At 42.9% G+C, this 21,514-nt stretch overlaps 1 protein-coding gene across 1 annotated transcript; it reads left to right on the forward strand.

Annotated features, from left to right (window-relative positions):
• The first annotated feature begins 114 nt into the window (after positions 1-114).
• Positions 115-13,628, forward strand: TP53RK (TP53 regulating kinase). Its single transcript, XM_044440220.1, has 3 exons — positions 115-143; positions 8,497-8,774; positions 13,029-13,628. The coding sequence occupies exons 1-3, from the start codon at positions 115-117 to the stop codon at positions 13,505-13,507; spliced, it is 786 nt and encodes a 261-aa protein (XP_044296155.1). The 3' UTR covers positions 13,508-13,628.
• Positions 13,629-21,514: the final 7,886 nt, after the last annotated feature.

Consider the following 21,514-nt stretch of genomic DNA (forward strand, 5'->3'; position numbering starts at 1 on the left):
CGCAGAAGGGGCTGAACAGCGCCACGTTGCTCCAGGCCTGCCCACTGCCGCGGGGTGGGGGGAGCCTTGGCGCCCACGGGGGCTTCCCCGGCAAGCTGTTGGGTTGGCGAGGAGATGCGCAAGTGCCCCCGCTTCCTCCAGGCGTAAAAGCTTGGAGGGAGCCCTGCGCGCCTCGGAAAAGGGACTGCGAGGCTGATCCTCCATGCTGGCTTCTGCAAGCTTACTGCAGTTCGCTGAGGGTTCTCCCACCCCCTATTGCTAGGTGCATACCTCAGAGTTTCACAGGTATTCAGAGGCACTAGTATGAGAGTGACAGACGGAATGGTTGCAAACACAACTATGTGATTTCAGGAAGAGTCACTGGAAAGGAGGAAGCTGCGTTATGCTGGTCAGACCATTGGTCAATCCAGCTCTAGCAGTCTGGATTTTGAGAGGCTTTAAACAAGCCACCAGGGCCGTCTGAATGCCTGGGCCTGATGGGCACTTGCCCGTGGGCCCCGTACTAATCAGTGTATGTTAACCCTTGGAAAATTGGAAAGCTTCCAAAATTAACAGTAGTTGTAGTTGTCGTAGGGGCCCGGTACATTGCTTTGCCCAGGGCCCATAATGCTGTTAAGACAGCCCTGCAAGCCACCCTCAGTGGCTCCCTCCTGCAGTGAATATCTTCTGACTATTATCCCCGACGGGTATTGTCCCTTTTCCTCCTCATTGGCAGAATTTGCTTGAGTTTTTCTTCTGAGGACGGGAGTCCAAAGAACTGAAGCATATGCTGATGTGAAAAAAAATGAAGTTCTCAACCTTGAAAGGTAGTAAAACTCCAGGACCAGATGGCAGGCATCCTAAGTTCTTAAAGAACACAAACGTTAAATTGCTGGTTTTCTAGCAAACATGTCATGTCACCAAGATTAGCTTCTGTACCGGAGGATTGGAGAAAGGCCAATGAAACAGCAGTTTTTAAAAAAAGGATCCAGTGTGGACCTGGGAGATGATAAGCCAGCTAGTTTAATGTCTGTGGAGGATTAAATGGTTCAAAGCATTATTAAAAAAAAAAAATAAGCAGGACAAGCCCTCCTCAAATGTAAACAATGTTGCTTCTGCAAGTGAAAGTAAAGTCTCACCAATTTGTGAAAGTTTTTTTGAGAGTGGCAATAAAAATATGGTGTTCTGGGAGGCATTATTTACTTGGACTTCAAAAAGGCTTTTGACGACATCTGTCACTACAGACTCCTGAGCAAACTTACTAGTCCTGGAATAAGTGGTGATATCCTCTTATGAATCATACCTGGGCTAAAGAACAGAAAGCAGAGAGTAGGAATAAATGGTAACTTTTCCCCATGGAGGAAGTTAAGTGATGTGGTTGGATAGTTAAAAACTCATTGTAGAAAGTGCTGAAAATTTCACTTAGGCAAATGTAAAGTGTTGCAAATTGGGACCAAAACTCCCAGTTTTACTCATATTCTAATAAGACCTGGGCTAACAGTAATTAAGAAAGAAAAATGCTTGATGAAAATGTTGACCCGGTGTGTAGCTGTAGTAAAAAGGGAAAATCCCATATTAGGTCTTATTAGGAAAGGATTGCAAATAAAACTGCCTAATTTTATATCAATCTATGATGTGACCACACTTGGAATAATGTGTGTAATACTGGTCATCACCTCTAAAAGGATAGCTTTAGAAAATATACAGAAATGTGCAGCTTAAAGGGGCTCAAACAACTCTTCTTTGAAGAAAGTTCATAAAAGTTTTGCTTAGCAAATAAGGAAGGAGAGATACAAAAGAGGTGTTTAACATTATGCATGGTGTGGAGAAATTTTCAGGGTCCCTCTTACAAAACTAGAATCCAGGTCATCCTATGAAACTGAATGGTGGAAGATTTAAGTTATGTTAAAGGAAGTATTTGTTCACACAGTTATTCACTTCCACAAGCTGTATTGATGGCCATCAATTGGAATGGCTTTAAAAGGGATTGGATAAATTCCTGGAGGATAAGACTGTCAATGGCTACTAGTCCTGATGGCTACAAGCTACCTCTGGTATCAGATCCAGTATATGTGTCCAGTTGCTGAAGAATGTGGTTGGGAGGAGCTAGATGACTACTGTATAGGGACTAGAATATGGACTAGATGGACCCATGTTCTGATCCAGCATGTCTCTTAAGTTTTTACTAATGGCTGTCTAAACTATGCTGTTTACTAGCTCAAAATTGGCATTACTGTAATTTTGTACTAGAGTTAATCCTACAAAGAGGCTAAATAAAGCAGGCCTGTGTTTGATAGCCAAGTTGGAGTACATGGTGAAGATAAACTAGCATGGGATGATAAACTCTGTATGCAAACACATAAGGTTAACTCTTTGGTACTGATAAGTGGGGAAAGTTAACTGCCCTGTTAACTTGCATTTATTTTTCCATGGAGAACAAGGAGACTTCTTGTGGAGAGTACACAGGTAGACTTCAATTCAGGCTTTCCTATGCTTTGTGCTCCCCATTTCTCCATCAGAATTACGAAGTACTGCCTCAAAAAAACAAACATGGATGGGGGAATCTGGTAAAAATTGGGCTGGATACAGTTGTCATATTTGGAATAGTTCCATTGCAATCAGTGGGACTGAATTGTGCCAAACGTGACAGCAATTTACTACAATGGGTCTTTAATGAGCATCAATCCAATCTAGTGAGGTCAGTGGGAAATGAAGCGAAGGAAGAACAATGCTTTCACCAAAACCGTTAGTCACAGACATCCTGGCAGTAAGTAGCCAATGAACATGTGAATCTAAACAAACTTGCAATCTCTCTTGAAAATACATTCTCCTGGATTAACTGAATATAGGACTTGAAAGTATGACTCAGTCAGTCAATCCTAGGCACAACTGCTAAGTGCTAAGTCCCGTTGAACTCAGTGGTACTTACATCTAAGAAAGCATGCAAAGGAGCAGCTGATAGCAGTTTATACTAGCTGCAGCACAGGAAGAGCAAATTATTTTGGTTGCAGTTGCCTTCTCAGTGTTAAGAATTTTTTTAATATAAGGAAATGCCATATTTGTGCAAAATAACTAATCATTCATATTAGGGTGATCAACTTTTTAAAAGTCAACTCCTCTTTATTAATTATAAAGATTTATATCCCACCTTTTTCTTAAAAGGATTCAAGAGAGCTAGCAAAGAATGACTAAAAGCAGAACAGAAGGAACATGAAGGTCTGGCTTCTGTTTCTTTAACAGAGTGCTTTACAGATATTTGCAAATGATTATTTGTAACAGTCATGACAGGTGTTTTGTTCTGTACATCACATCAGACTGATGCTAAAAACCACAGAAACAGACTAGGCTGTGCTCATTTTTTCTAGTTAACAACCCTATTCCAGAAGCACTATAGATTCAGAATTATAAACAAGATTAGCAAAATAGTTCTACCACTTCCTGGATGTTTCCCTGAGGCTGCTTTTCAAATGTGTTTATCATTGAAGTGTTAATCTAATGACAATGACATTCAATTATGCTTTCAAAAGATTAGCTCTCCTGTTTCCAAAGAAAAGAAACCTAAGTTGTTGGGCTATTCCTTTTCTTTCTTACATAAAGGCACTTCTTCAAAGTCAACATTTTGTCACCCAGTGTTATTCTGAAATATGTCTTGTCATACCATACAGCTTAATTCCTGGCTTTTGAACATCTGAAATTGCTGGCGGCAATAGAAATTCTATTTCCTTTCAGGGTGCTTGAAAATATAATTGAAGACGATCTGTTCTGATCTGTGTATATCACAGGGTTCTTTTGTTTTCTCTCACAATCGTATCACCCAGACTATATTTAAATGTGTTATAAGGGCTCCAGATGTTTTGCAAAATGAAGGTTGGCTTCCCATTCACCTTCTCTAATTTTAACTTCAAATGAAATAATTAACAGCATCCCTGAGCATAAAATGATCAGATGACATGAATAGGAAGTTGTCAGCATGGAGGGAAGTGGGGTTCCTTGCCACCTGCACTCTCCCAGGGATTCAAGTACGGCAAGTGAAAATTTTGGTAATTGCTTCAGTGACAGTGATTGACTGCAAGGTGGCCTACAGTTCTCATCAACCCTAGCTAGCATAGTCAATGATGAGGAATGAGCAGCACTATAGTTTTCCTGACACTTTAGCCTACACATTGCCTGATTTATGGGGCTGACCGCAACTTCTGTGCACTTTCAAGCAGCTTTAATTGCTGAAGGGTAGAAAATGATACTTTGAACCTGTGGAATGACAGCATAAAGTCCAAACATAATTTGGAGGAATTCATACAAGAAATCCAGGAATGCAGAATATGTATCTTGTGCTTCAGCACCAGAGTGTGTAGATGCCATATAGATGTAGAGTCATATGCCACTTCTAAACCCAGAGTAGATTATGAAATCTATTTTGGATTCCATGCTCTTCTTTAGACTTTATTTGTTCTAAAATATAACTTCAGTAAAGAGGCTAGTAGTACAATCCCATGCATGTCTACTTTGAAGTAAGCCCTGTGGAGCTCTGTGGGACTATCTTACAAGTAGATGCAGTTTAGGATTGCAATCTTGCCCTGAGGCCTGCTAGTTAATTATATAATAAACATTCTTTGAAGCCTTGTAAGTGTAGACAATGTGTTTTGGCACTTATCCAGGAGAAAGACATGGGGAAACTGGCAGAGCACCCATAGGTTTCAGGATGAGCCACTTTTACACAGTGCTTTTTTTGTAAGAAAAAAGGTGCCGGAACTCATGAAATTATTTACCTTTCGCACGTAGTCAGTCACTGTATACACACCCACACACGTCAGTTGTGTAACGAAACATGTGGTTGCTGCCTTCAGTAAGCACTCAGCACGGCCACACGACCAATCACAAGCCGAGCAGCACCACAAGCCGAGCAGCACCATCACAACCAGTGCGGACAAAGTACGCATGCATCGGATTCGACACACAAGCAGCCCACATGCACCGTTTTAATGATTTTGCCGCTGACCTGCTAAGCTCGACAGGGCGATTCAAATCCACGTGGACCAAACATCAAATTTTCAAAAGTTACTTTTAAAACTTGGAAAATCTGTTGAAAAAAGGTGCCGGAACTCCGTTCCAGTGCGTTCTATGACAAAAAAAGCACTGCTTTTACAAAATGTAACACTGCAGATTAGTTAGTTTGACTTTCATGATCTAAATCCTCAGGGATTGGAGAGAGCAGACAGCGAAGAGCGGCTTACAACCTTTGCAGTCAGGGTAAACTGGGAGGAGACCTGACAGGAAAGAGATCTCGTGACTTCATCCTGTGGCACATCATGTTTCATGATGTTTGATTTCAAATCCTTTTAAAAAGGATTTAAAAGCCACCCTATTCTTATAAAGCTGTGTACCATCTTCTCTTATGTTTGTTTCTTTTGTGGCTTGCTTGGCTCTTGTTATGCTGTCAAATATTACGGTTAACAGATGCAAAAAGAAAGACAGTACTGCTCCAGCTTTAATAACTGTTTTGAAGGGGGCATTTTTGGCTGGTGCAGCATTTTTCATCGCTGCATGATGAAATCCCGTCCTCTGCACAGTTGGGGGAATGTGCAGGAGCTCTGCCCTTCTTTGTACTTGGCCGCTCTGTCAGCTCATGGACTGCAAATAATCAAAGTCCACTTTTCAAACCCAACAGAATCGTTAGAATTTTCAACTGGCCACTGTGGCTCTGCCTTTACCAAAAGCAAAAGGTTGTTATTGACAGTCATTGTCACTGAGATGGGAAACGAGGCAATTCTATTAGACCTGCTGAAAGACTTTCCTCTTCTTCCTTTCCCATTCCTTTTTTTTTTTGGGGGGGGTATATCATATCTAAAGCAAAAGAAAAAAAAGGGAAAAAAAGCAGAGACATCACCCTGCCAACAAAAGTGTTTATAGTCAAGGCTATGGTTTTCCCAGTTGCAATGTATGGCTGTGAAAGCTGGACCATAAGGAAGGCTGAGCGCCGAAGGAGTGAGGCCTTTGAATTGTGCTGCTGGAGGAGACTCCTGTGAGTCCCTTGGACCGCAAGGCGATCAAACCGGTCAGTCCTAGAGGAGATCAACCCTGACTGCTCTTTAGAAGGCCAGATCCTGAAGATGAAACTCAAATACTTTGGCCACCTAATGAGAAGGAAGGACTCCCTGGAGAACAATTGACGGCAAAAGAAGAAGGGGATGACAGAGAATGAGGTGGCTAGATGGAGTCACTGAAGCAGTCGGCGTGAGCTTAAGTGGACTCCAGGGGATGGTGGAGGACAGGAAGGCCTGGAGGAATGTTGTCCATGGGGTTGCGATGGGTTGGACATGACTTTGCAACTAACAACAACAAAACCTTTTTAGAATGTAACCCTGCATGAAGGAACTGCCCTATATTTATTATATGTGATTTTATGTCTGCAAATGACATAAGCTTTCTTCAAGTCCTTTCACAGAGACTTCCTATTCCTCCAGTTTAGAGTTGTTCTTTATCCAGAATATGGCATCAATTCTGAAGCTGATCAGAAGAGGGCTCCACAAGTTCTTTTGTTAGTATAGTGTAAAAATGCTAACAGGCCAGCTTGCTTGTTAAGAGTTTTAACAGTGTTAACCCAGATCCCCAGTTCCGATTTGAGAAGCTGCCCCTTTTCATTGAGTCTTTCCACTTTCCTTTTGCACTGCACCTTGGCTTTTAAATAAACCCCCAAATTGAAAGGGATATGCTGGCTACAGCTGTACATTGAGGACAGCAAAGATTTTTACAGTGCAATCCTATACTTGTTTATTCAGAAGTTAGTCTCACTATTAAAGTGAGACTTACTCAAGTAATTGGGCAAAAGGTTGCAGTTTTGATGGTACTACACAAGTGTATTGGTACTAAAAACATGTAAGACCAAATGTCAGTATGTCTGGCACTGGACAGCCAGTGTGGTGCAGTGGTTAAGAGAATGGGACTGGGACTCAGACAATCTGGGTTCTAGTCCCTGCTCAGCCGTGGAGTCAACTGGGTGACTTTGGGCCAGCCACAGCCTCTCAGCCCAACCTACCTCACAGGGTTGTTGTGGGGATAAGATGGAGGAGGAGAGATGATGTAAGTTGCCTTGAGCCCTTTGTAGGAAAAAGGCAGGATATAAATCGAAAACTGAATAAAAATAAATAAATAAGTATTGCAAACTTTAGCCTGCTCTACAGATGCAGGTGGGTAGATTGCTGAAATGGTAGAATGGACTATATTAGTTCAGACTTGGGTAGTGGATCACATTTTCTCTCCCTATTCAAATTAAGTAAAATAACTAGCAGCTCAGGCTAGTATACTGTATTCCAGCCTATACTGTGTAGTGTGAAGTTATCAAATTGTAGGGTTCTTCTCAAAAAGGGGAAGATTAAAAAATGACATTCCCCACACTTGCAATAAGTCCATTCTCCCTACTCCATTCCACTATGTGTGGGTGTTATAAATGGTTGCTCAGCTGGTCACCTATGGTGAGCAACACTAATCTCCAAGTAACCTAGAAGTTTCATTTTTTGGCAGTGAGTTTTAAACAGGGAAGTTGTACATAAGGCTTCAAATTTATTATTTCATGCACAATATGCTAATAGTAAGCAAAGTATAATAAACTGACAATCAGTAAACAGACAATCTCAGCAAAAGCTGGGCATTCTAAACATTTGGCGTTTGTAGAATCCAGACCATCTTGCCTTCTTTCATAGGCTTTGCAGAGCAATCCTCTACGCACTTACTTGGGTAAAAGTGCCATTGGTTATTTCGGAGTAGATGTGTATAGAACTGTGGGGAGAATGTGTTCTATGGAACAAATACCTTATTTGCAATACAGCCCAATGGAGTTTAATAGGACCTAATCCCCAGAAAATATACATAGGAGGAACAAAATCCAGCCTCAACAATTTTACTAAAAATCACATCCCACTTAATTCAAAATTTGTACGGCCTGATGCATCTTTAAAACACCAGAGTTCAAATGCAGCTTGCTCCAGTCCTAAGCAAAGTTTGAAAGTGTGGGTACAATCCTTAGCATGTTTAAACAGTCAGCAACTACAACTCCCAGCATTTCCCAGCCAGCCATTCTGGATTGAGAACTCTAGAAGTTGTAAGCCCTTTTTTCTGGCGAAACATGCATAGAATAACGCCTAAAACAGTTTGCACAAACTGGGACTTACTTCAAAGTAGTACATATGAATAAGATCGAGCTACAATAAGCTAACAGACCAGGGGAGAAGTCCTACTGAACTCTGTGGGATTTACTTCCGAGTAAGTGAAGATAAGGCTTCATTAAACAGCAATATTAGTCATACTCAAACACGCGGAAGTGCCCACAAAGGGCAGATAAGAAGGGGTTAAATAACAGGGACAGGAAGGCGGACAAGAACTCGCCGCTTTCCTGGTTCGGGCTTCGGTAGTTTCCGTAACTTGGCCCAACGATTCCCGAAGAGATGTGCGAAAGGTTCCACGAGGAATTTGCGCACAGTACGTCGCATGCGTAGTTCTATGCGCTGCGCATGCGTAGTAAAGAGGAAGGAGTTGGGCGCTTGCTGCCATCATGGCGGGTCCAGATGCTGAGCGGGGAGCGGCGAACGCCGAGCCTGAGGTGACTCCTCCGCCCTTGGAAGGGCTGCAACTGATTCAGCAGGGGGCCGAGGCTCGGGTCTATCGGGGTCAATTCCTTGGCCGCCCAACCGTGATGAAGCTCCGTTTCCCCAAGCGATACCGGCACCCAGTGCTGGAGGAACGTCTGAGCCGGAAGCGGACAGCACAAGAGGCCCGATCGTTGTTACGCTGTCGACGGGCAGGTGGGGGTGTGGCTTGAGCAGGGATTGGGCGAAACGGGAACCAATGGGCGGGCTTTTAATTTCTCTTTTAACTAAAGTAGCTCTCGCAAAGTAAGGCGAGAAAATACTAGCTGTTTAGTTTTTTAAAAATGTGATAGAAATCAGTGCTAATACACAGCTTCGTTATATTCTGCGCTTGCTTGAAGCTAAAATTGTTTTTGCATATGCCTGGAACAAGCAGCACTTACAGAAGGCAATGTATTCCACGATCATAGTTTTGTTGTTGTTAGTCGCAAAGTCGTGTCCGACCCATTGCGACCCCATGGACAACATTCCTCCAGGCCTTCCTGTCCTCCACCATCCCCCGGGGTCCACTTAAGCTCGCACCAACTGCTTCAGAGACTCCATCTAGCCACCTCATCCTCTGCCGTCCCCTTCTTTTGCCGTCAGTTGTTCCCAGCATTAGGGTCTTCTCCAGTGAGTCCTTCCTTCTCATTAGGTGGCCAAAGTATTTGAGTTTCATCTTCAGTATCTGGCCTTCTAAAGAGCAGTCAGGACTGATCTCTAGGACTGACCGGTTTGATCGCCTTGCAGTCCAAGGGACTCGCAGGAGTCCCCGCCAGCACCACAATTCAAAGGCCCCAATTCTTCGGCACTCAGCCTTCCTTATGGTCCAACTTTTACAGCCATACATTGCAACTGGGAAAACCATAGCCTTGACTATACGCACTTTTGTTGGCAGGGTGATGTCTCCGCTTTTTAGTATGCTGTCTAGATTTGCCATAGCTTTCCTCCCCAGGAGCAAGTATCTTTTAATTTCTTGGCTGCAGTCCCTGTCTGCGGTGATCTTGGAGCCCAGGAAAATAAAATCTGTCACTACCTCCATTTCTTCCCCTATTTGCCAGGAAGTGAGAGGACCGGATGCTATGATCTTAGTTTTCTTAATGTTGAGTTTCAAGCCAACGTTTGTGCTCTCCTCCTTCACCCGCATCAAAAGGCTCTTTAGTTCCTCTTCACTTTCTGCCATTAGAGTGGTATCATCTGCATATCTGAGGTTGTTGCTATTTCTCCCAGCAATCTTAATTCCAACTGGTGATTAATCTAGCCCTGCCTTTCTCATGATGTGCTCTGCATATAAGTTAAATAGGCAGAGCGACAGTATACAGCCTTGCTGTACTCCTTCCCAATTTTGAACCAATCAGTGGTTCTGTGTCAAGTTCTCACTGTTGCTTCTTGGCGTGCATACAGGTTCTCAAGAGACAAATAAGATTGGTACTTCCATCTCTTTAAGAACTTGATTTTGAGCATAACTTTGCTAGCAAGTGAAATGAGTGCAATGGTGTGGTAGTTTGAAGATTCTTTGGCATTGCCCGTCTTTGGGATCAGAATGTAAACTGACCTTTTCCAATCCTGTGGCTACTGTTGAGTTTTCCAAATGTGCTGGCATATTGCTTGTAGCACTTTTACTGCATTGTCTTTTAAGATTTTGAATAGCTCAGCTGGAATACTGTCACCTCACTAGCTTTGTTGTTGCTCAGGCTTCCTAAGCCCATTTGACTTCACATTCCAGGATGTCTGGCTTGAGGTCAGTGACCTCGAGCCATTATAGTTATCAGGGACGTTAAGCTCTTTCTTGTATAGTTCTTCTGCATAATCATGCCACCTCTTCTTAAGCTCTTCTGCTTCTGTTAGGTCCCTGCCATTTTGGTCCTTTGTCATGCCAATCTTTGCATGAAATTTCGCTTCCTATCTCCAATTTTCTTGAACAGATCTCTGGTCTCCCTATTCTATTGTTTTCTTCTATTTCTTTGCACTATTCATTTAAGAAGGCATTCTTATCTCTTCTAGCTATTCTCTGGAATTCTGCATTATCTTTCTCTTTCTCCCTTGCCTTTCACTTCCCTTCTTTCCTCAGCTATTTGTAAAGCTTCCTCAGACAGCCATTTTGCTTTCTTGCATTTCTTTTTCTTAGGGATAGTTTTAGTTGCTACCTCTTGTACAATGTTGCGAACCTCCATTCATAGTTCTTCAGGCACTCTTTCTATCAGATCTAATTCCTTAAATCTATTTGTCACCGCTACTGTATATTCATCAGAGGTATGATTTAGGTCATACCTGAGTGGCCTAGTGCTTTTCCCTACTTTCTTCAACTTAAGCCTAAATTTTGCAACCAGAAGCTCATGATCTGAGCCACAGTCGGCTCCTGGTCTAGTTTTTACTGACTGTATAGAACTTCTCCATCTTTGGCTGCAGAGCACATAGTCAGTCTGATTTCTGTGTTGACCATCTGGTGATAGCCATGTATAGAATCGTCTCTTGGGTTGTTGGAAAAGAGTATTTGCTATGACCATGGTATTCTCTTGACAAAATTCTACCAGCCTGTGCCCTGCTTCATTTTGTACTCCAAGGCCAAACTTGCCTGTTATTCCGGTTATCTTTTGGCTTCCTACTTTAGCATTCCAATCCCCCATGATGATAAGGACATCAATTTTTGGTGTTAATTCTAGAAGGTGTTGTAGGCCCTCATAGAACCAGTCAACTTCAGCCTCTTCAGCACCAGTGGTTGGGGCATAGACTTGGACTACTGTGATGTTGAATGGTTTGCCTTGGATTCGAACTGAGATCATTCTGTCATTTTGGAGATTGTACCCCAGTACTGCTTTTCCTACTCTTTTATTGACTATGAAGGCTACTCCATTTCTTCTGATGGATTCTTGCCCGTAGTGGTATACCTGATGGTCATCTGAATTAAATTCACCCATTCCTGTCCATTTTAGTTCACTGATTCCTAAGATGTCGATGTTCAGTCTTGTCATCACTTGTTTGACCACGTCCAGCTTGCCCTGATTCATGGAACTTACATTCCAGGTTTCTATGGAGTATAGATCTTTACTGCATCGGACTCTCCTTTCACCACCACATACATCTGCAACTGAGTGTCCTTTTGGCTTTGACCCAGTCACTTCATTCTTTCTGGAGCTACTAGTACTAGCCCTCCGCTCTTCCCCAGTAGCATATTGGACACCTCCCGACCTGAGGGGCCCATCTTCCGGCGTCATATCTTTTTGCCTTTTGGTAATGTCCATGGGGTTTTCATGGCAAAGACACTGGAGTGGGTTGCCATTTCCTTCTCCAGTGGATCACGTTTTGTCAGAGCTCTCTGCCATGACCTGTCCGTCTTGAGTGGCCCTGCACGGCATAGCTCATAGCTTCATTGAGCTACGCAAGCCCCTTCGCCATGACGAGGCAGTGATCCATGAAGGGAGATCATAGTTTACTATTGTGTTATTTCTATCCGTTCCAAAAATTTTAACATTGATTCCTTTTATTAACAGTAAAAATATATCTAATAGTTTAACATGCATCTTAATGTGGATCTCTCCTCTATCCCTTGCTTTGGGAATTACAGAACTGTTCTTTCTATAAGGTTGTAAATATCACCATTCTCTGTGCAGCCTGTTCATTGCAGGGCGCTATCAGAAATGGGATTCAATAAGAAATAATGTTTTGACTTTTTTATAGAGCCCGCGCTTCCAAACTTCGTCTCAGTTTCTACTTCTATGTGGGGAACTTTAGGCTGAGAATATTCTAAGCAAGTTTCTGGTCAGTTGCAGCTGTTTTACTTCCTCAAAGCTTTGTTAAATGTGCTGGAATCAGAAAGCTCAGAACCTGAAGATTCTTGGTGTCCAACTTGGTGGTTTGTGTCAGCTTTGAGCTGAGGGACGTTATGTGCTCCTATCCTGAAACTCCTCATAAACACACTACAGGTCCCAGCTACTTTCCCCAACTATGTCACATTTCTCAGACTCCTTGGATTTAACAAGAGAGGGAAGGAGCCAAGATGGGCAGCTGCAGTTTGCTGTGCTTTCTGAGACACAGTTTTAATGATGACTGTAATAGAGCTTTAAGTTTATTAAGGCTGTAAAAGAGAAAGCTGGAGTTTGCCAACTCTGCAACTCAATCTTGTTTATTAGGGGAGATGTGATGTTAGAGCTGCCCTTGTGTCACATCCTATCCTGAACAGCAAGTAGAATTTAAGGCAGATTGGACAAATTTGGTTGCCTTGAGGCAAGATTCTGTGGTCATAGATGGTGAGGTTAAACACTGATACAAGCTTGAAATTGTTTTGTATATTGACTACAAAAAGAAGCTTTACACGGTCAGAAAACTTTTTATTTTATGATAATATATATTATTTTGCATGATCAGTATATTTAATGTGCACATTAATCTTTAATACTAAAGATTAATAGTGTATGATCCTTCTCTTTGTAGGAATTTCAGCTCCAGTTGTATACTTCGTAGACTACGTTTCCAACTGTATATATCTTGAAGATGTTGTGGGATCAACCACAGCCCGAGACTATATAATCTCTGAACAGCAATCTGGAAACAGTGCCAACAATCTTATTTTGTTGGCAGAGAAGATAGGTGAAATTTTGGCACAAATGCATGATGAGGATCTTGTACATGGAGATCTCACAACTTCTAACATGCTTTTGCGACCTCCTGCAGAAAAGCTGGAGTTGGTGTTAATAGATTTTGGACTGAGCTTTATTTCTGCTCTTCCTGAGGATAAGGGTGTTGATTTGTATGTCTTGGAGAAAGCCTTTTTGAGTACCCACCCAAACACAGAGGTTCTCTTTGAAGCACTTTTGAAGAAGTACTCAGCTGCATCTAAAAAATCAGTCCCAGTGATTAAAAAACTGGATGAAGTACGGCTAAGAGGAAGAAAGAGATCCATGGTTGGATAAAACAATGCAAGCAACATATAGAACAGCGAGGAGAGGTTTAACTCTTTATGCCGTTTGAATATTTTTAAGTATGTAAACTTATAAAATAAAATTCAGTAATTGTCATTGTATCATAATTTTACAATCAAGTTGTTTGTGATTTTATTGGTTACCTTATGATAGCTGAAAAAAATGAAGATTAATGCGAATAACTGCCGAAGGATACAGTTTGACTTCTGTGTCATCTGTCATACTTGTGTAAGGCAAACATTAATTTATATTGCAAATGTTAACAGAAGGCTATCATAGGAAGATTGCATTAATGTTTGACATGGTTTCCTTATGTCAGACTATGCCTAGGATAGACTTCTGGCCTTAAAGACCTAGTAAACAGCCTGACCTTATTTGGCAATTTGGCACCCTTAAGACTGCTGCTTATGAAGGGTTTTGGCTAGCCTCATTCAGCACTGGATCAGGCTATTGGGCTGTAGGCCTGTTCTTGTTTTCTTGGGTATAAACCACACTGAATCCAGTGGGAGATGTGTCTTGGGGGATTTCCTCAGGAAAATTAGGTGAGGGGAAGGAGCATGCAGGCCGCGGCCCCGTTTATGATGGTCTCTTCACTTTGTCATCTGCAAAACCTGACAGTGCTGAGGATGCATGGCCGCTTCGCGGGTGTGAGGTATGGTTTGCAGCTCGGCCCCCGCGTCCTTGAAACCCGAGCCTGTTTACCAGAAAGAGAGTCCAGCTCACCGGTTGTGGTCTACAGGGATCTCTTTCGGGTACCTCAACTGCCTAGAAGGCTGCAGACAAGCGAAAGCGAGTGGCTAAACGAACCGGGGAGAAACCGCACGCAGGAGGAGAGCGGGCGGGCGGGCGGGCGGGCGCACGAGGGCCGTCGCCTGCCCGCTCGCGCGTTGCCTGCGGATGTGCGGCGCAGCGCGCTATGTGCGCTCGCTCGCAAGGGGGCGGAGCGGCGGCTGCAGTGGCGGAGCGGCGGCGCGCGGGACTGCGGCGAGGAGCGGCGCTCCCGCGGCGAGTTCGAGACTCCCCCGCGCTTTTCTCCGCAAGCGTCCTAGCGCGCCCGGCTGCTCGTGTCGGGTGCGTATTCACTTACTTGCTAGAGAAAACGGCTCCAGGCCTAGTGCCCGTTTCCCCTGTGGATCCAGGGTTCCACCGGCCAGGGCATAATTTTACCCCACGGTGTCCATCCTGCGGCAAATAGGCCGCAAAGGGCGATCATCTTCTTCATCTCTGCTCAGAAGGGACCAGAATTCACTACCCGACACTGCAGGATTGCGTCGTCGTTGTTGTTGTTAGTCGCGAAGTCGTGTCCGACCCATCGCGAACCCATGGACAACATGGATTACTTAGTCCCACTGAATATAAGCCGCATGGATTCCAAAAAAAAAAAAAAGAATTAAACTTGCTCATTCAAATCCTGCATGTCAAATACTGTTGTGCAGGGTTGCAGCTAGCCAAACAGGCGCACTTTTCCAGGATACTCAAGTCCTCCCCCGCGGTGGTTTACCATTCCTGACCCCCAGCTTGGAGTGGCAGCTTTCTGTACCCACCTAACACGCTCCGTCCTCATTGTGCTTTGGGGCGTCGTTGCTTCCTTAGGGGTCCAAATATTTGTTATATTTCTGCAGCCTTTGGGGTTTCCCTGAAACTGCTGAAACCTTTTTCTTGCGCAGTGACAGCACCACTTTTGTTATATAGGGACTACGGCTTCATATATAATGCTGATTTGGAGCTAGAAGAAATCACCCCTTTTGCTGTTCTTTGAGGACATTGATTTGGACTAGATGGCAGATACTTCTCCACTCATGTTGGCTCAGATCAGCTACAACCCCACCAATCCATTTTTGGTAATATTTATTTTATTTCTATACTGTCCAACAGCTGAAGCTCTCTGGGCAGTTCACAACAATGTATCAAAATACAAAAGAGGTACAACAAAAATACAAACACAGTAAAACAAAATATAAAATTCCATTAAGATGGTTTAAAATCCCAATATCCAAAAATGTGAACAATTTAGACATCTGAAGCAATTTCAGTAAAATGAGACCTAATTAAAACAGCTGACATAACCCATCTATGAAATGCATTAATAGCCATTAATGCAGGAAGAAAATGTGGGCTGGCATGATCTCCCTTTTCTCCCTCTTCCCCATTTATGCTTTGATTCCCTTGCTGATGCATGACTTTCTGCTAAAGCAGTTTGCCATAACAACTCCTTTTCTGGCTGAGCATGATGCACAACAAAGATATTTTGCATGTGAAGTCCCTTCCATCACCTTGGCTGCATGCCGCTGACAGCTACACCTATATATATTTATTACATTTCTACTGCCCAAAAGCTGGAGCTCTTGAGGCAGTTCAAACCATTAAAACCATACAATGCAGCACCATAAAACTGGACATGAAACTTTAACAAGCTTAAAACAACAGTATAAAATCAAAGTAAAAACCATCAGCAGTATAAAGATTTAAAATTTTCATTAACTTTGGGCTCAGGTCAGAGTGGGAATTACTTCCATGTAAACATTACTGTGCCTACTTTACATAGGCTTGTAGACTGGCAGAAAGAGTAGCTGTTTCAATAGCTGTGCAATTTTAAACTGTGATCCTATGCAAACATACCTGGGCATAGGTCCTACTGAGCACAGTGGGACTTATATAAAAGTAATCTAACCCAAGAAGCTTTAGGGCACAATACTATGTGGCAGAAGTAGTAAGATTTTTTTTTTCTTTGAAACATGCAAAGGATTTCACTCTTCACTGAAAAGATCAATGAATAATGCTGGGAACTGTAGGACCTTTTCTGCCTAAAGTTTGCATAGAATTACACCCTTAATAGTGTAAGTTTATGAACTCAAAAGCAAAGGCTTGTAAATCATATATAAGACCTGGAAACTGTGTGACCCTTTTTGAAATTATTGTGAGTAGTGCACATTGTTTCAGAGACTGAGAGAGCCATGGGATAGCTTTCGATCCATTTATCAGCATGAAATCCTACTGGATAAGAGAGTTCGTTTTTCTTTGTTTAAACAAATAGTTCTGTTGGTGGAGAAAATAACAGGGCAAGCTCAGTAAACTGAAAATGTAAACTGAAAATGTAAACTGAAAACAAATGTAAACTGAAAATGAAATTGCCTCTGAGTGAGGCAATTCCAACAAGCAATCTGACTTGGAGGGAGAATAAAGGGCATGTCAGAAAGCACAATTTCTACTGGTTTTTAATAAATACCAAGTTGATTATTGAGTCTTATTTCTCGCACCGAGACTCAATCTCTGCGGCGCAGGATTTATCACTGGGGTGGCTGTCGCTTGTGCTGTGGGTGAAACCTTGCAGATCTCGGCCTGGTGGCCTACTAGCATAAGAACCCAAGCCATCCATTCTCTCCGAGGCAGCTGCATTCTCACTGAGTCGAACCTTCCTACTGACCTAAAGGTCTGCTTAGTAGCAGGAGCATCTATATGGTTTGCGCTCAGATGGGAACAAGTCTGGGATGTGGTTTGTGGGTTTGGGCTGTAAGAATGTAATGGTCCCCAAGAGGGACCGCTGTCTAGGAGAGACCTGAGTGCCATCTGTGTTTGGTGTGGCCCTTGCAACACCAACCTTTGCTGTCTCCAGGACACTTGTCTCATGGTGATATAGGCTCATGTGGCATGTTTCTCACCGTAGTTTGTCAAGAGCGGCTCACAAAAGATGAGAAAATGCTTCAACTGGGAGGTTACTGATTTGAGCCAGATTTGTTCATTATGTGCAAACAGGGATCAAGGAAATGAGTCATGAGGGGTTGCTGGCAGCATTTCCCAATGCAGCGTGACCAGATTCAGACCCCAGGTAGTTTAGGTAAAATGTGTTAACATCAACAGGAGTGTGCACAAAGGAAGGTGTATAAAATCAACAAACAACACGAAATGAAAATATAACTGACACCCAGCTTAAAATAACGTATTGACAATGACTTGCAAGTAGCAATACAGATATATAAAGCAGCAAGGCTAAACTTATTCTTGAGGATCTAGATTTAGCTAAGGAGTATCAAATAGGTCTTTCCAGGTGCTTATGTGTGATTGTGAGGTTTTCAACCCCACTCACTTTGGTTGGCTAAATAAATCCAGGGTTGCCAGCATACACAGAATCCAGTATCAGTTATATTATTGGGCATGACCTTTAGCTCTTTGGTTAAATGTTCTAGTAAGGCAATACTCCAAATTCTCCTCTCTCAGCTTTCAGTTGGTGATCTGCTTGTAGATTTCCAGTCTTACACAGATGCTATTCTCAGAGCAGGGCCTTCTCTGCTGTGGTGCCCAGACTCTGGAATGTACTTCCCAGAGAGGTATGCCTGGCACCCAGTTTATACTCTTTTCAGCGCCAGGCCAAAACCTTTTTATTTAAACAGTATTTTAAAATTTAACAACTTTTAACCTTCAGTCGCTCTTTTTGTTTTGTGATTTATTGTTTTGTTCTGTTTCTATTATTCATTAGAAATTGTTGTTTTAATTGTTCTTTTAAATATTGTAAGCCGTCCTGAGATTTTTGTATAATAGGATGGCATACAACAGCTTTTAATAAATTAAAATAGATACATTTTTATGAATTAGAACCCACATAGTCTGCAGGATCATCTGACAAAAACCGTTGCATGGGTTTCCTCTGTCCCTCCTTCTCCCTGCTTTCCCCTCGGTCTTCCAGCTAACGGCAGCCCCTATCCCAGGCTCTTTCCAGTAGAATTGGTGTCCCACAGGCCTGTGTGAGCTCACTATGCCAGTGGCCTTTCCCCGGTTGGTCCACTGTGTACGTGGTTGGGATGTGGTTTGCCTTTGCCAGCTCCCCTCCCTTCCATCCTCTCCCCTGACCGCCCCTTGTTAGCCGCCATCCCCTTTCCACTAATGTGAATGGAAGCGGTTCCGCTCCTTTTCGCTCTGCAGCTTGCACTGAGGATGGCTGAGTGGTGGGCACAGCAGTGGCAGCTGCTTCCCTCTGTCCCCCATAAGAAAAGACTGTTCCTCCCTCCCACCCTGTCGCCTGGAAATAGCCAGATTGCTGTTTATGCTGCAGTCGGGGCGGCCACCTGCCTGGCCGTGCCTTTCTGTCAGGGTTTGGCAGCTCTGGAGTGCCCTCTGGTGGCCAGAACCAAAGGGGGCACTGTAGCAATTGCAGGATTGGGCCCAGAACTTGCTCTTGGCCTCCTGATGAATGCCAAGTGGAAGATCTGGGGGAAGAGCTATCCAACAGCAAGCTTTTCTCTCCACTGGCTCTGCTCCTGCATCTTGCCTGGTCCTTGCTTGTCACGCCCTCTGCTGTTCTGGGATCTTGTCACGCATCTGGGGATGTGGTTGGGAAAGGCTATGTTTACATGTGGGAAGGAAGACAGAGCACTGAAAGAATGTGTAGAAAGAACACAGACCTTTGCAAATGCTTTATGAGTCCTGTCTGGTTGGATGGCTAAGGGTGCAATCCTATGTATAGAATCTCACCCTTAGTCAATAAGATCCTTGATCTCTCACCCTTAGTCAATAAGATCCTTGATCAACACTCGATTGATTGATTGATTTATATCCTGCCTTTTTCCTACAAAGGGCTCAGGGCAGCTTACATCATTCTCCTCCTCCTCCTCCATCTGATCCCCACAACAACAACCCTGTGAGGCAGGTTGAGCTGAGAGTCTGTGACTGGCCCAAAGTCACCCGGTTGGCTCCATGGCCGAGCGGGGACTAGAACCCAGGTCCTCTGAGTCCCAGTCCCATGCTCTTAACCACGATGCCACACTGGCTCTCTATCCCTTTGTGATGGCCTCTTGTGGGCATAACTTCTGGTCTGCTCTATTCTTCTGCATTTGGGGGAGGCCAGAAGTTATTCCCAAAGAGGACCGTGATAAAATGATATGAACAGAAAGCCATGAGGCGGAGCTGAAGTGAGACCTGACCTGCATTCCTGCACTCGTTCCCTGCAGGGTAGAACTCAGTACTCTGGCTTTTGGCCCAAGAGCATCATCTGTAAAAATACCACATAGGGTGGCAGAAGGATTAAATTTTGCTTACAGAGTGCTTTGAAGATGCTCATGTCTAGTTTGCAATGTTATTGTGCAGCTATTACAATGTAACCTTTGGCTGCTTCCTGCAAGTAACCAGAATGCTGCAACAAAGGTAGATCAGCTGCTGATTTTTTATGGGTTGAGAAATGTTCTAAAATATATTTTAAGACTCTCCTTGGACAGAGGTCCTTGCAACTCTTCAGGCATCATCACTGTATGTGTGTGTGTGTGTGTGTGAGAGAGAGAGAGAGAGGGCTGGGGTGGTGGCACAAGAATCCCTGCTTTTCTTAGTTTTTCCTTTTTTATTATTTTTAATTTTAAAAATAAATACCAAAGAAAAAGATACCAAGGAACCTTACACAAATATTACATATAATAGTAAATGCAGGAAATTTCACAAAAAGTCAATAATTATTATTACTTCTACGAAATTTATGAGTACAGTTTAAACTTATTAATGCTTAATTAGAATTAATGCTTATTTAAATTGATTATTAACAATTATTACATTAAATGCTTTAACATGGATATCGAGTAAGTGATCATTCATGTTACAGCATATCTACAAATTCACTAACAAAATAGTAATTGATTTTTTCTTTCCTTTCCTTTCTTATCTTAGTTAATGATTGTAGATTTGGGATGCAATTCCATGCACACTTACTTGGAAGTAAGCACCACTGAACAAAGTATGGCTGAGTTCTGGTATACAGAATTGCACTTTTAGTTTTAGTTCAATCTGTGGTTGCCAGCAGTAGTATGATGGTCTCTTCTCTGGGATCAAGGTATGTGCAGACTCCTTACCGGAATATGGGAAATGTCCACTAGAATGGGGAGCAACTATTGGTTAACACCTGTGATTTTTTCTTCCTAGAAAGAACATAGTTATAGGGTGCAACCAGACAGTAAACTGCCCCATGTGAAAGACTGATCTGCACACCTACTTGTTTTTTTAAAGTTACAGCAGGATTTTAAATCTGGGAAAAAATGTTCTTAGAATGCAACTTCTGTTGGTTTGAAAAATCAGTGATGGTTGATCCAGTCACCACATTTCCATTAGCCTACTCTATTCTCCCAAGATTCCTCCTCGATTTTTCAAGATCACTATCATCTTTATCATGACTAACCAAGCACTCCTAACCTCTGGTGAAGGCTCAAGGAAGGAAGAAGGCAGGGCCTGTCAGGAGATCCATGAGTGTTTGAGACTGTGGGGAATGTTGCCACTAGTCATAGTTCCAAACCAGAATATTCTGGTCAGAGGCAACTCGAGTGGCTTCAGAATTATCCCTGGTAACTACACCAGACTGGACCTTAGGCAGTGTCAGAATTTGGATCTTCCCTAGGGGCCTGAAAAACAAGACAGCCTGGTTCACCTTCCAAATATTGGCAGGATTACTGTGTGACCTGATTACTGTGGCACAAGATTAGCCCCAGTTCACTCATACAGACCACCTGGGAGCCACACACAATTTTTCTATACCGTCATTCATTGAAAATCTCGTGATGGCTTACACAATTTTTAAACAATTAAACCAACAATAAAACAATTAAAAACTCCTTAGTGCCACTACTTGATACTAAATAATTGAAATACCAATTAACAATTAAAAGCTGGATAAATAAAACGGTTTTGGCCAGGCACCAGAACAAATAAAGCGTCTCTGGGGAGCCACTCGGTATACCTCTCACTAGCTGGTGTTACAGTATAGTGAAATTACACAAATGTACGGATGATGCTAGACTTTCCTCAATGTAAACACAGTTGTGGAAAATATTACAGAGAGCAGGGGAGGCCCTGGAGGATGACAATATCATACAAACTAACTACTAACTACTGCTTTGAATAAGGAATCACAATAGCTTTGAATGTGGGAAAGGTTCATGTAGAAAGGTTCTCGGCATAGCCCTACTCCTTTAGCTCCTGTTATCTGCAGTGTGTTGTGGGTTGCTTAAGGCATAATGTGCACATTATGGA

Source organism: Varanus komodoensis, unplaced genomic scaffold (assembly GCF_004798865.1).
Source record: "Varanus komodoensis strain SLA01 unplaced genomic scaffold, ASM479886v1 scaffold37, whole genome shotgun sequence".
NCBI classification, from domain to species: Eukaryota; Metazoa; Chordata; class Lepidosauria; order Squamata; family Varanidae; genus Varanus; species Varanus komodoensis.